Source organism: Magnusiomyces paraingens (assembly GCF_902498895.1).
Source record: "Magnusiomyces paraingens strain CBS 517.90 genome assembly, contig: contig3, whole genome shotgun sequence".
In the NCBI taxonomy this organism is placed as follows: domain Eukaryota; kingdom Fungi; phylum Ascomycota; class Dipodascomycetes; order Dipodascales; family Dipodascaceae; genus Magnusiomyces; species Magnusiomyces paraingens.
In genome coordinates, this window is record NW_022474069.1 from 1,868,049 (window position 1) to 1,881,591 (window position 13,543).

Here is a 13,543-nt window from a genome sequence, read left to right on the forward strand (position 1 = left end):
TGATAGCATTTAGCTCATCTCTAATTTGATTTTAGCTTCAAATTTGGGTGGTCAATGCAACAATTTTTTTTACAGTATTTTTGCTACAGTCCTACTCTTAATAACTTCTTATAGGAGCAGTTTTGTATCTACAAATTTTTTTTATATAACCCGGAAATCGTTTTGGAATATTATTTGATTGAAATATTTAGAAAAAAAGCTAGATTTTTTCTAAAACTATCAGAGAAAGGTTCTTTTAAGTTAAAAGAACTTAATTCCCTTCAACTTATATAGAGGGTTTCACCATAGTTTAAATATTAGGATATATCTAGTACATAGTTATGATATATTTTCATATTTGTAACAGTTGTCATTAGGTATTTTTGTTTTCTGTAAAAGATATGCTAACGCATTTTGTTCTTGTAAATGTATTACTATTTTGAAAAATAATCAACTATATAAAACCTAATGCTTTAGATCAATTAATCATTGATAGATCTTCAAGATCTACTAAGTGAATATTCGAATATTCAGCATTTATGTTTATGATTAAAACGAAAAACAAAAAAAAAACTTAATGTCGTTGTGTCATTAAATTTTGTGGGTAACATAATATATGCGTATGTTTTTTCTAGTTTTTTCCATGATCCCCCTTCCATAAGTGAACCTATATCGTTAAACATTTAACCAGCAATTTTTGCAATAAACTCTATTTTTATCCACATATTTCTCATATGATATATCACTAGTTGGTTTTACTGATATTATATAAATAAACCCTAAAGGTCAATTAATTTGTTCATATTTTTCCCCTTGGAATAAAAACAAACAATCAATATTACTTTTCTTCTCTTCTTTTTAATAGTAGTGTCAATATTTAAACTTCTTAAACATGGTAGTTGAATCGCTTACTTCTTTAATTGATAATACCAAAGGTTTGATGGAAGCCAAAGATTATGATGCGGTTGTATCTAAATGTACTGAAGCCTTAGAAGAATACCCAGCCTCTTCTACTCTTTATATCAATAGGTATTATAATCCCTTTTGTTTTTAATTTATCAAGTTATGTACTAACCAATTTGTTTTCATAATATTTGTTATAGATCGACAGCCTACCAACGCCTGGGTCAACTTGGAAAAGCTTATAAAGATTCGGAACTGGCAATCGTGGCAGCTTACAACTCTGGTAAACGAGAGAAAATCAGTGAAGGTTTGCTTCGGCGAGCAATTACTTTATGCAACCTCAAACGTTATGACGATGCTTTGTTTTCATTAGAAAAATCTATAGAATACGCACCTGAAGAAAGCGCCACTCATGGCGTCTGGAAAGCAAAGATTGGAGCTAACTTGGGAAAAGGTAAGAAAAAAATTCAGAGTTTTTTAAGATTTACTAACTTTACTTTAAGATACTTATGATCCTGATCTTGTTACTATTGATGCTATTCCTCAAAGTATAAAAATTCCTGAGCCTATTATTAAATCAAAACCTGCTCCTTCTCCTTCTCAAAATGAGCAAAAGGCTTTGCCACCTTCGGATGCACCCTCTACTTCAAGTACTTCAACAGATAATTCAGACAAAACTGGGCAGTCTTCTGCACCGAAACCCGCTGTCTCCATTGAACCCAATGTTGAGAACATTCGATTTGACTGGTATCAAAACGGAAAAAATGTTGATATTTCTCTTTTCATTAAAAATTCTCCAAAAGATAAAGTCAATGTAGACTTTTCTGAGTCATCAGTTTCAGTTTCTTTTCCTTTACCTACTGGGTCTGAATTTGTTTATGACTTCGATCCACTTTATGGAACTATTAATACTAAAGAATCCACATTTCGAGTTTTCGGTACTAAAATTGAGCTTAACTTGGTTAAGTCAACTGATTTAAAATGGGCAACTTTGTTACGAGAAGGTGCTGATAACACCGAAGGAGAAGCCACTAAAGTTTCTGCTGAAGAGGCACAGAAAGGACTAGGCATTCCACCTTCAAATACATTTTTATATCCAAGTTCGTCAAAGTCTGGTCCTAAAAACTGGGATTCTATCGCTAAAGATGATATCAAGGAGATCGAGAAGAATGAAGCCGATGGTGATCCTAATGCATTTTTTAGAATTTTATATCAAAACGCTGATTCTGATACTCAACGTGCAATGCTTAAAAGTTATACAGAAAGCAATGGAACTGCTCTTTCTACAAATTGGGAAGAAGTATCTCAAAAGAAAATTGAAACTAGTCCTCCTGATGGAATGGAAGCCAAGTACTGGAACTCAACTAATCTTAATAAGTAAGAATGTGGTTTTGTTAGGTAAATGAGTTTATATATCATTTAAGTTAAAATTAATCTGCCCCTGTCATTTATGATTGAAAGCTTTTGTCTTGTAAATGTGCTTCGGCAAACGTAATAAATCTTTTCACGGCAATTATCCATTTGCGAGTGTCTTCATCACTTAATATGTGTGCAACATCAACACCTGAACTCTCATTATTTTCACCAGTAATACGTTCCCTTGCACTTCTTGCATGTATGCCTACAGCTGTAACACCCACTGGCCAAGCTGCATTACCTATGCTCATTTTGATGTAAATCGAGTTCGCCTCCCGATATTGGTGCTTTTGAATATGCATAAACAATCGAGCTAATTTATTATAAAGTTTCTCTGGAAATGGATTATCTTTACTTCTTAGTCGAGTTAGAAGTGGCTTGCAATAAGAAACAGTTTCTCGTAATACTTGTTTGGCTTGGTCAGGTGTGTCATTATTTTTTTCTAATACGTTTTTCCACTCAGAAAGTAAAGTGCGAATAGTAGCTGCCATTTGTGCCTGTACTTTTTCACGATCATGCAAAATTTCACTCTCAATAATTTCCATATTCACGCTATTTTCCATTTGAATACGTCTTTGTTTCTCTTCTCTTTCGTTGATTTTGTGTAGCTTTTTTACTAAAGAAGACCTAGGTTCGTTCTGTAAGTCGGATTCCAAATAGCCCCTAGCTTTTAACTCTATTAAAATCTGCTCATCACTTAATAAATTTTCTTCAAATTTTTGTAATTCTTCCTTCTGTTTTAATTCTTCTTCCTTTTGTAACTCTTTTTCTTTCATTTTTTGTACCCATTCTTCTCGAACCTTTCGTTTACGGTTTTCACGTTCATCAAAATCATCTCTATTTCTTGGCCTTTTTAAATTTGTGTCACTCTCCTTTGGGGGTATTGCACTTTTATCATTAGCTTTGCTGGGTTCCTCTTTGGCTTTTTTCATATCATTCATATCAGCTTTAGGAATATATTCTTTTTGTTTTGGTTGCGTATTTGAACATGGTATGCTGGCCCTTTCATCAAGATTATTTTTAAACTCATGGGCATTTTGAACAGTAGCTTTTTTTTTAGCAATCTCTTTTGCTAAAATTTGAGAAAAATCCATTTTTAAAAATTTATGAGCAGAGAATATTGTAAAGTTGTTGGTTTAGATAGAAAGCTACCATGAGCATTAATAGAATTTAGTAGAAAAACGGTTGGTGTGTAGAATAAGTCATGGCAAATATTATAGAACTGAATTAAAGATTTTATTACCACCATCAATTTTTGTTCTCAAACTTAATTATTTGTACTTTGTCAACGATCACCGCGAAAAGGGTGATTTTGGTTAATCTTAAATATCTGCAATTTTATTGTTAGTGATTTAATCTATTTATATTTAAATTTTTAAGGATTTTTTTCAAAAGCACCTTTCATAATTATCAGTATGGCACCAAATGTTGCAATCAAACAAGAACCAAAAGACGAATCTCTTGGGCGTAATGATACCTCTGAATCCAAAATTGTTAACGGCAACAGAGTTTCAGGTAACAACAGCTCTGAAAATTTGGAAGACATCGACGAAGATGATTTGGAAGATGACGAAGATTCCTTAGACTTAGATACTTCGAAGGCGGATACCAAGGTTTGGCTAGTAAGACTTCCCAAATTTTTGATGGAAAAATGGAGAGATCATGATAAGCTTCAAGGACAAAATCTAGGAAAAGTTATGATTCATAACAATACATCTAATCCAAGTGAACAAAAGGTTAATATCTATTTTGAATATTTTTGATATTGTTTATTTAGGTTGCTAACTTTTTTTAACAGTGGGACGTAAAACTATTACTTAATGATACTCCTGAAACTCAAGATATTCCTAGAGAGTATGATATTATGTTGGCGGAACAACGTGATAACAATAATACATTTGTTTTTACAGAAAAAGATCTTCCTAAGTATGATAAAAAGAAGTCTCAAGATGCAACATCGCTTGCTGCAAAGCAGCAACAGCAACAACATTCGAGAAGAGGAGGAAGATTTCAATTTAATAAGGATAGGTTTGTCCCTTATGTGAAAACTATTCCAAGTAAGTTTTTTATTTTCTCTTTAGTAGAAAATGCTAACCATTTTGCTTTAGAGAGAACTTCTTTGGTGGGAAAAGTCTGTCATGAATGCAATGTGATTCCTTCTCTTAATGATCCTAATTACAACAAAGTGATCAGTTCAAGAAGACGTCTACAAGAAGAGGAGCCTAGACCTAAGGTAACTCTTTTGTCTGACTCACTAGAGGTCTCTTCAGGCGCATTTTCACAGACTCTTCGTGGTCAAGCCAGCCAGTTCATGAGGGCCCAAAAAAAGGACTCCAAAGCATCATCAGAAGGAAAAGCAACACGTATTCCGCGCAACGAGCTTTTGGATTTGCTGTTCAAATTATTTGAAAGTTATGATTACTGGAGTTTAAAGGGTTTAAAAGAACGCACCAAACAGCCTGAAGTTTATCTTAAAGAAGTTTTGGATGAGATTGCTATTTTAATAAAAAAGGGACCCTATTCAATGAAATACTCCTTAAAGCCTGAGTATAAAAAACATGGCATGGTTGGTAACGGTGTTGCTGATGGAAGCAGCAAATCAAATGGTGAAGCCCAAGTAGAGGACGGTTCTGCTGGCGGAAATCCCTCTAATGAAGGTAACGAAGGTGATGAAGACTACGATGAAGATGATGAAGATGATATTGAAATGGAGACTGTTGTATAAATAAGTCGATTTTTTTAAGCAATTTATATAATGGATGATGTTTTTGGATTTGTAATGTAACATGCAAATGGAAAGAAATTTTAATTTAATATTTAAATATTTCATTAATAATGGAATTAACCCACTAGAATAAATAAGCATATTCTTCAACTAGAAACTATATAGGAACTAAGAAATCAAGCTTTAAATAGACACCTTTTTCAAAGAATCAGCCAACTCGTTCTCAGAAGTGGAAAGCTTCTGTAAGCCCTCGGTTTGTGTGATACTATTGGGATCCAAGTAGGGACGCTCAGCAATACCAACGGTTCTAACACCACTTCTATATACATCTCCAAGTAATTTAATGTCAGGATTAGCAGTATGATAAGTAGATCTGTTATCCCAAATGGCAATGTCGTACTTTCCCCATTTATGTCTAACCTGAATATCATGTGATTGTACCAAAATGTTCCAAACAAATTCTTTCAACGCCTGGGACTCGAGTGGGTTAACCTCATTAATTTTAGTGAAATGATGACCAACAGCAAAGAGAGTTTTCCACCCAGTTACAGGGTTTGTTCTGACAATAGGCTGGATAGCTTTCAAATCATCACCAATGTTTTCAGGTGCACCACGTTCCTCCGAATAAAGGTTATATTCTTCATTAGCATTTTCTTTGAAAATTGGTTGAGAATAAGTACCGGTCAATGTATCAAAATAAGATCTCAACGATGGAGAAAGTTTCTCATAAAGAGCATATCCATTTGCCCAAAGAGTATCACCACCAGTGGGGGGGAGTTCAAAAATACGAAGCGAAGAATAATCAGCAGGGACCGGTTCAAAAGTAATGTCAGAGTGCCATCCCCAAGCGGCTGTTTTTTCTTCATACTTCTGAGCAAATACCTTAGACTTCTTTCTGTTTGTTATGAAAGAAAGTTCGGGATCAACCAACCCATTTTCTCCAATAATTCCAGCACCAGGAGCAGAAGGATGAATATGGAGGCCGTTACCTTTAGGTTTTCCTGAAAGAATACCAAGCTTTTGAATCAATTCCTTTTGTTGGGGAATAGTGAGATCTTTTTGGTGCTTAAATACAACAACGCCACGTTGAGAAATTTTAATGGCAAGATCCTTAAGCAATTCGTCGTTATCGAGAATGTCGGTGAGTTTAACATTGTCATCATAGGTTGTTCCAAGAAGAGGCGAAAGATCCGTTGCAAAAGCCGAATATTTTTGATCCAGTTTTCCAGAAGGAACCAGAGGTTTCTGGCGATCCTCAGGCTTAATATAAGAAGGGCCTTCAGTATACTTGTCCCAAAAAGGAGAAGGGCCTTCAATGTTCTTTCGAGAAGGAAATTTGGTTTGGTCACTAACAGTAAATTCAAGATCAGTAATAGAAGACATTTTGGATTTAGTTAATTTTTTTTAGTGATTTATAATATTAATAGTGAATGAATATTGCTTAAAATATTTAAAGAAAATAAGAAATTGTTTTCCGAATTGAGTAACTAGATATATATTTGATAATTTCAATTTTAAATAGAAAAAAATCATTTAGATGAGCTGATTTCCTTATTCTTATATAGTTTATCGGATACTACACTGGTCGTGGCTTACAAAGCCAACATAATCCATAGGTTAATGGAAATCAACAATTTTCTAAACTCCGTAAAAGATCAAAATGATTCAATAATTAGAATAAAAAATTGTGTAATTGATAATGACGGAAATAATTATCATTGACCTTAAAAATAATATATAATTATGACGTAATTATTCATAGAAAACTATAATATATTGATTTATTGTGAAATATCTTTATTTTCTTAATAGCTGAACAATAACTAATCATTGGCATGATCTACTTAACAATTACGTCCATCAATGATGTGAAATAAGGTTAATTAGATGATCTTGAAACCAAAATTCGGACTTCCGAAATGGACTCCGGAAAATCAGACCCTAGTAATGAATTATTTAAGCCGCATTTAAAAACTATTGTCCCAAAATGTGACCGGTTTAATCAAGTTCATTTGAACAATTTATAATGAATTATAAAATTCACATATGTGAATCTTCTTATAATGTTTTCGAACTCCAGCATTTGAAATTTTTAATATGCGTTATCTATGCAATCATTTATGATAAAATCATTTCTTTTAATTATTTAACAAATATATAGTACTAGGTGCGGGGTGTGATGTATTTACGAAGTGTGATGTATTTCTGGCCATTAGGATCCAAAACTGTTAAACCGCTTTTAATGATCTCTGTTATTTCAGGTGTGATATAGCTGGAATTATGCATGAAAAGTTTAGGGATATATCGAGAAAGAAGGAAATCCATAGCTTTTTGGTCACCGCTTTTAGTAACAAGTGCTGATATTATATGAAGCATTTCTGGGTCAATGTAATATGACTTGAATATTTTAGCACAAAGAGACCAGTAAAGAGACCAATATCCATCATTGGCAAAAGCTGTAAGTGATAAAATTAAAAATGATCTAATGCGCGAAGCTTGATCAGCGGTCACAAGGGTGATATTATCGGTGATATCAATTTCACCCATTAAATAACGATATAATGATAGAGATATTGGAGTAGTAACTCGAGCAAGAGGGTTCTCATTTTTCTGGTCCGATATAGGTACTATTTCGCCTTCATTGTCTAAAAATGGTGATGGATCTAAACGCGATGAAGAAGGTGTAATGGTAATTTTTCTATCATTATTTTTATCGTTAGTCCATAGACGATAAAGTAGCATAATCATTGAATCGTTAACAGAAGGAACATTAGAAGATGATCTGCTGCCGGGCAATAAAGGACGAACCGTGTCACATAAAAGTGAGAAAACTCTTTTAGACTTTTCTTGGGAAGATTTCATAAAAGGAAGTTTATCAAATTGCTTAGTATGAATAATAGAATTGATAATGAATTCAATATCCCAGTTATCAACTGGTTCACACGACGCTTGTTGTAAGATTGCAATGTCAACAAGCATATCAATAGGAAATTCTGTTGGATTAATCATATGAGCACGTTGAAAAAAAATGAGTCGTAACTTCCAATGGTCTCTAGTAGTATAATAAGGGAAACAGCTGATAAACGAATTAACAACATCGCTGTTCTTAGTCAATGTGACTTTTCCATGATTGAAATGAATCTTGTTTTGGTCAATGTTACCTCCAATACCATTCAAAATCTCTTCTAAATGTTGTGAATCGTTCGAGGATTTGTGTGGAGATGATGGTTTAAGCTTAGAGAGAAAATTGATATGCGATTTTAACAAAAGTAAAATAGCTTCATTACTATTGTGTCGTCGAACTTTGTGCTCTGATGATTCATTCAATCTATTTTGAAGAATATCAAAATCTTGAGAAAGGTCTTTATGTGAAAATGAAGTGCGATAAATTTCATTGGCTTTTTTGTAGTTTCCTAAAAATGAATAAAGCTGCAGTTGATGAATGGGGGTATTCTCTTCTGATCCCTTATAATCAGTTGGGTGAGGTCTGTTGCTTGATTGAGTTGATTCATTTGAGTGATTTGATTGCGAAACAATATTTTTAAATAAATCCGAAAGAGATGTAGATGACGGGTTTGACGGAGGTGCAGCAAATAAATTTCCTGATCTGAATGTGTGAAATTTTCGAATAGACCCACTATTTGATCCAAAGGGTGATATTGACGATTCGTTTGAAAAAGATTTTCTTTGCAAAGGTTCATTTTCTGTCTGATTAGGTTCGGAAATGTTAGCATATGAGTTTTCATAATGATCTTGAGTATTTCGAGTTTGTTCTTCCTTCAGCAATGCACGTTGAGCACGAAGTTCTTTTTTATTTTTCGCCCAAACGTATTCAAGATCAACAGACCTGCGTTTATCTTCGGTAAAAACATGAATAAAAATATCGTCAACCTTGGTATCCATTGTCATCCAATTGGTGGAAAGCCTGCTGTTCAAATTTTCATATGTCTCGTCTGCCATAGCAAACTTTTTTGACCGTTTCTTTTGACGCCGCTTTTGAACTTTAATGTATCCGGCAGTGTATATCCCCTCCTTGTGAGGAACTATTCCATGATTTTGCTTAATCCAGGTAAGAAGACTTTGAGTAGCCTTGCCTATATGTCTATCATTCATTCCTGTTGCAAGAATCATGATTGCATCCGGGCCAAAAACAGTAACAGGATCACGGTCTCTTAAGTCAATAAACTTAATGTCGGTAAGGCCTAAATCTCGTACAAGAAATTCAACTAGTAAACCAAGTGACTCTGGAGATTCATGAGGAAGCTCAGGAATAGGTTCTTTCAAAGCTGAGTTAAGTTGATCAAGATCTTCATTGTTGTTGCGCATATACCATGGAATAGACGAATCTATTGATGTTTCTATTTGAGATTCATGTTCAGTGGAAATATTTTTTGAAAAGCTCGAGTGCTTTTCGGTATCTGTTTCAGAGGTGGAAGTGGTTGCGGTGGTTGAAAATTTGCTAGTGTTGGTATTTAGGCTTATAGGCATAAATTTTGGTGCACTTAAAAGCAGAGAACGAGTAAAAAAAATTCTGTGGCATGAGTTCGCCACATGAGAAGGCAGACTTCGAATCATCATCGACCGTCTGTAGTATTTGCTAAGAAATTTTCACTATGTTTGTGGATGAATGGTAAAAAAATGAATTTAGTAGCAACTGATGTATTTCAATGGAGTAAAACTGTAGGTCATTAAACGGTAAAAAAGACCTTAGCCTCTGGTTGGCTGATTTCAAGCAAAAAAAATTTTTTGAAGTGTGGAGACATAGTTTTTTTCAAGTTGTCAGAGATTATCATAAAAGTAGGGTAACTGTTGAAAAACAAGTTTATGCTTAGTTACAGTAAACTGAATGTATAGGAACAAAAAAAAATAAATCGCCAAAAATACGCGTATAAACCTAACGATTATTTGTTTTTTTTTTTTTGTGTTTATTTATTAGACAAACTAGAACTTGCCTTAGCAAACAACCTTTATATTAAATATTAAGATGGGAACTAAATCCGAGAAAGTTTTGCAATTAAAACTAGAACTTAAAAAATGGGAATATGAATTCAAAAAAGATAATAACAGGCCTCCTGGAAAATCGGATATCAAGAAATTTCCGGAAATTGGTACGTTTTTATAACGCGTTCTTGTTGATATGACGTTCGTATTAATAACCTGCAATTTTAGCTGAAAAATACAAAATTTATCAAAAGTCAAAGCAATCACTGTCTGATCCAGTAAATAGAGCTGTTAATTCACATAAAAGGGCTGACAAAAGTCTTTCTGAGTATAAACGGCCACCTGCAAAATCCCTGAAACCCGAAAAAAGGCAACCTCTTTTTGATTATGAAAAGAAAAATGAAAATCAGTCTATTTGCGAAGTATCGACACCTAATAGAAAGCAAAAACCAGAAGAGTTTATTACCCCGATATCAAAATCTTCAGCTCTAGCAAGTGTTACTGAGGTTGGGCCTACCCCTCAAGTCCATGGTCAGGTTTTGGGCCTGTTTGATTTAAAGTCATATTCTCCATGTTCCTCGTCTTTAAGGCAAACCCCAGAATCGACGTTAATAAATAAAGATAACTCTTCATTGGATAATCCGAAACGCAGTTTAAATGATGATGATTGTCCAGTTATTCCTAATTCACCTAAAACCCCTAATAAGGAAAAGCTTTCAATACACTCACCAAACACCCCTTCTTCGTCGTCCTTCGATAATGTTGACATCTCAAACAGCTTGATGATGACACCAAAATACATTCATAATTCTACTTTATCACTTACAAGCTTTAAGCATTTGGAAACACCAGTTGTCAAACCTACTGAATCACCTAGTCAGCTTGAAAATGGTAGAAACCTTTCATTTCAAGAGACCCAAGGAATTGTGCACGATTGCATAGGGCTTTCCCCATTAGGGCCACGAAAGATTCGACGTGGACTTTCAAATATTATCGCAGAAATGCGAAAAGACAGTGTTACCCAAACTCAGAATCAAGTGTTAGATTTTGAAATGCATGTGAAAAACCAAAATAATGATTTAAATGAAATTGAAAATTTTGATCACTTAGGCGAAACAAAAGAAAAGGATAATGAGATTGACACTTCTAATTCTTCACGCCCGATTTATAAAAAAAGGGGTCAAAAGCGAACCACTAGACGACACGTTTTTAGGCCTGACTTTGAGTCTATAAATGAACCAGTTATTGATATCGATTCTACAAAAGTTTCTAAACAGCCTATTCCTCAAAACTATAAACGACTTAAACTTCACAACTCAGGTTTCAAAGGTCGTCCACAGTTTTTTAAAAAAAAATAACTCCAAATTTATCTATTGTCTCTAGAATTTATTGCAAATTTTTTATTTATTTATGCCATGGGATATATATAATAAAGCATACATCTTTAGCCAATAAGCAGTTCCATCATGCCTTGAAGTTTTTGAGCTTCCTCGACAACATTGACTTCTGAAATAAGTAAACTTCGCAGTTCAAGAATTCGTTGTTCTAAAAGGGGAGAGATTTCGATTAGTGGACCATACATGTCCAAAATAACAGAAAGGAAATCAGCAACTACTGGTAAAGCACGGAAATCCTTAATTGCTTTAAATGACCACCTTAATAGAGGTTCCAATGATGCTTCGTCTCGCCCTGCCAAACTTCTTTGAACTTTTCCACGTTTTCTTAGCTCTTCAAGAACTAATAGTTTAACTTCAATAGGCGCTTTTGATTCTATAGCAGCGTCTAATGAATCAGCCCATCTGAATGCTCGTAAATGGCGCTCCCACAAAGGTGTCTTTTTCCTCGATATATGATCATGTGGTACAGTATCATCAATAATGCGGTGCTCCAGCTCGCCGTGATACTCTAAACCCCTTAATAATCTTTTAATATTGCTAGTTTTAGGACCCTTAGGACCCCTGATTTCTTTTCCTTCTGTCTTACGAGTTCTAATAGACAGTAAGCCAGAAGCCAAACCTGTAACAAAATGCTTATGGTCTGGGCTCACTGCGCTACTTAAAACAGGTCCACCAAATTTCCAACCAAATGTTACTTCCCAGTTAGGAGTAGAATAGTCAAAAACCTTAACATGGCCATCCAGAGATCCTGCAATTAATCCTTTTCCAGGCCCAGCGTCTGATAATGTAGTGACTGCTTTTTGGAAGTTGGAAAAGTTTTTAATCATTTTTCCAGCAGTTATATCCCAAACTTTAACAAAGGGACCTCCTGCCAAAACAACTGTTGTTGAATTTAAGGCCAATACACTTTCAACTTGAGAATTTTGATTGTATTGAAAAACTGGGCCTTCTGCAGGAGCTCTAGAATCAAAAATGCGAAAAATGCCATCGTAACAGCCTGTAGCTATCAATGTAGAATCAGGGACAAAACAAGCAGTTCGGATATAATCCCCGTGTTGATCAAATGTGGCAACTGGTTTTGAAGCAGTTATATCGTATAATCGAGCCACTTTGTCGTCAGAAGCGGTAAGAAGAGTTGTAAGAGATGATGGATGAAATTTAGTTACATGAGTAGGATGGAGAGTAGGCTGTAATGTGACAAGAATTGAGCGCGAACTGGCATCAAAAACCTGAACTAACCCTGTAGCATCGCCTGCAACAAGTAGCTTGCCATCAGATCTAAATTCACCGCTATAAACAGTGTCTTTAAACCGCGCAATAGTTCGAACTACTTGTCGCGTTTTAGCTGAAAATATTTGAACTCTTGTGCTGCTTGTGACTGCGAAATCATGCGGACTTTGAGGATTGAAATGGATGTGGTTTACTGCATTATTTTCCTTGACTAATAAAGGGCTCTTAATTAAAAAATTAATAAATTATTCCTTGAATAGTCATTTTAACTAGTCTATATCATTAAAAGTAGAGACTTACCCGAAACCCACGCCAGTACGTTTGTTCTGGCGTAATTTTTGAAGGAAGACCTGGATTTTTCGCTGGCTCCAAGCGTCTTAATGGTGCTGACATTGTCTAAAGTCTGTGATCTATTTTATCCCTTTTATAAATATAATGTCTGAAGATATTTTCTAGATTTAAAGCCTATTGCTGTTGGGATCAAAGTTGACTGAAATTCCAAAAATCTGCAACGATATGGAAAACTATGAAGAAAAAAAAAATTTTCAGGAAGTGATAGATAAAATTACGTAATATTTTTGTAACAAATTTTGTAATTACAGATCACTTTTTTGTCACCGCATAGCCGTATAAATGTATCCTCGTTAAAACATGAAATTTCAAGAAGTTGTCCTACCTGCATAGGTTAAAAACCCATAATTTCAAAAAATAAGGTGGTATTTAAAACTAGAAATTGAAATTCCTAGTTTGGTAATTTGTTTTAATTTCCCTTTCAAAAAAATTCTAAGAACGATGTTTGGTTTAAGAAACTGGCAATTAAATCATAGATGTATTATTACAAATTTATAAGATAATTGAATTGAACGTTCTATTGTCTAGATTTATTCTAATTTTTCTTTCAATTTTGTTTGATTATATATTATGAATATTATATTAAACAGTTATGATAACT

At 34.2% G+C, this 13,543-nt stretch overlaps 7 protein-coding genes across 7 annotated transcripts; 3 read left to right on the plus strand and 4 right to left on the minus strand.

Annotated features, from left to right (window-relative positions):
* Positions 1–871: 871 nt before the first annotated feature.
* On the plus strand, positions 872–2,263 carry SAPINGB_P003893 (uncharacterized protein; the record flags this gene model as incomplete). Its single annotated transcript, XM_031998608.1, has 3 exons — positions 872–1,008; positions 1,083–1,336; positions 1,386–2,263. 3 exons carry the CDS (start codon positions 872–874, stop codon positions 2,261–2,263), a joined length of 1,269 nt encoding a protein of 422 aa, XP_031854499.1.
* A 67-nt stretch (positions 2,264–2,330) lies between these two features.
* SAPINGB_P003894 (uncharacterized protein) lies at positions 2,331–3,392 on the minus strand (the record flags this gene model as incomplete). The annotated part of the gene is made up of 1 exon (XM_031998609.1): positions 2,331–3,392. One exon carries the CDS (start codon positions 3,390–3,392, stop codon positions 2,331–2,333), a length of 1,062 nt encoding a protein of 353 aa, XP_031854500.1.
* Positions 3,393–3,713: 321 nt separating this feature from the next.
* On the plus strand, positions 3,714–5,023 carry SAPINGB_P003895 (uncharacterized protein; the record flags this gene model as incomplete). Its single annotated transcript, XM_031998610.1, has 3 exons — positions 3,714–4,034; positions 4,097–4,355; positions 4,407–5,023. 3 exons carry the CDS (start codon positions 3,714–3,716, stop codon positions 5,021–5,023), a joined length of 1,197 nt encoding a protein of 398 aa, XP_031854501.1.
* A 183-nt stretch (positions 5,024–5,206) lies between these two features.
* On the minus strand, positions 5,207–6,406 carry SAPINGB_P003896 (uncharacterized protein; the record flags this gene model as incomplete). Its single annotated transcript, XM_031998611.1, has 1 exon — positions 5,207–6,406. One exon carries the CDS (start codon positions 6,404–6,406, stop codon positions 5,207–5,209), a length of 1,200 nt encoding a protein of 399 aa, XP_031854502.1.
* Positions 6,407–7,186: 780 nt separating this feature from the next.
* On the minus strand, positions 7,187–9,511 carry SAPINGB_P003897 (uncharacterized protein; the record flags this gene model as incomplete). Its single annotated transcript, XM_031998612.1, has 1 exon — positions 7,187–9,511. The coding sequence occupies one exon, from the start codon at positions 9,509–9,511 to the stop codon at positions 7,187–7,189; it is 2,325 nt and encodes a 774-aa protein (XP_031854503.1).
* A 496-nt stretch (positions 9,512–10,007) lies between these two features.
* Positions 10,008–11,322, plus strand: SAPINGB_P003898 (uncharacterized protein; the record flags this gene model as incomplete). Its single annotated transcript, XM_031998613.1, has 2 exons — positions 10,008–10,131; positions 10,193–11,322. 2 exons carry the CDS (start codon positions 10,008–10,010, stop codon positions 11,320–11,322), a joined length of 1,254 nt encoding a protein of 417 aa, XP_031854504.1.
* An 86-nt stretch (positions 11,323–11,408) lies between these two features.
* On the minus strand, positions 11,409–12,984 carry SAPINGB_P003899 (uncharacterized protein; the record flags this gene model as incomplete). Its single annotated transcript, XM_031998614.1, has 2 exons — positions 11,409–12,815; positions 12,892–12,984. The coding sequence occupies 2 exons, from the start codon at positions 12,982–12,984 to the stop codon at positions 11,409–11,411; spliced, it is 1,500 nt and encodes a 499-aa protein (XP_031854505.1).
* Positions 12,985–13,543: the final 559 nt, after the last annotated feature.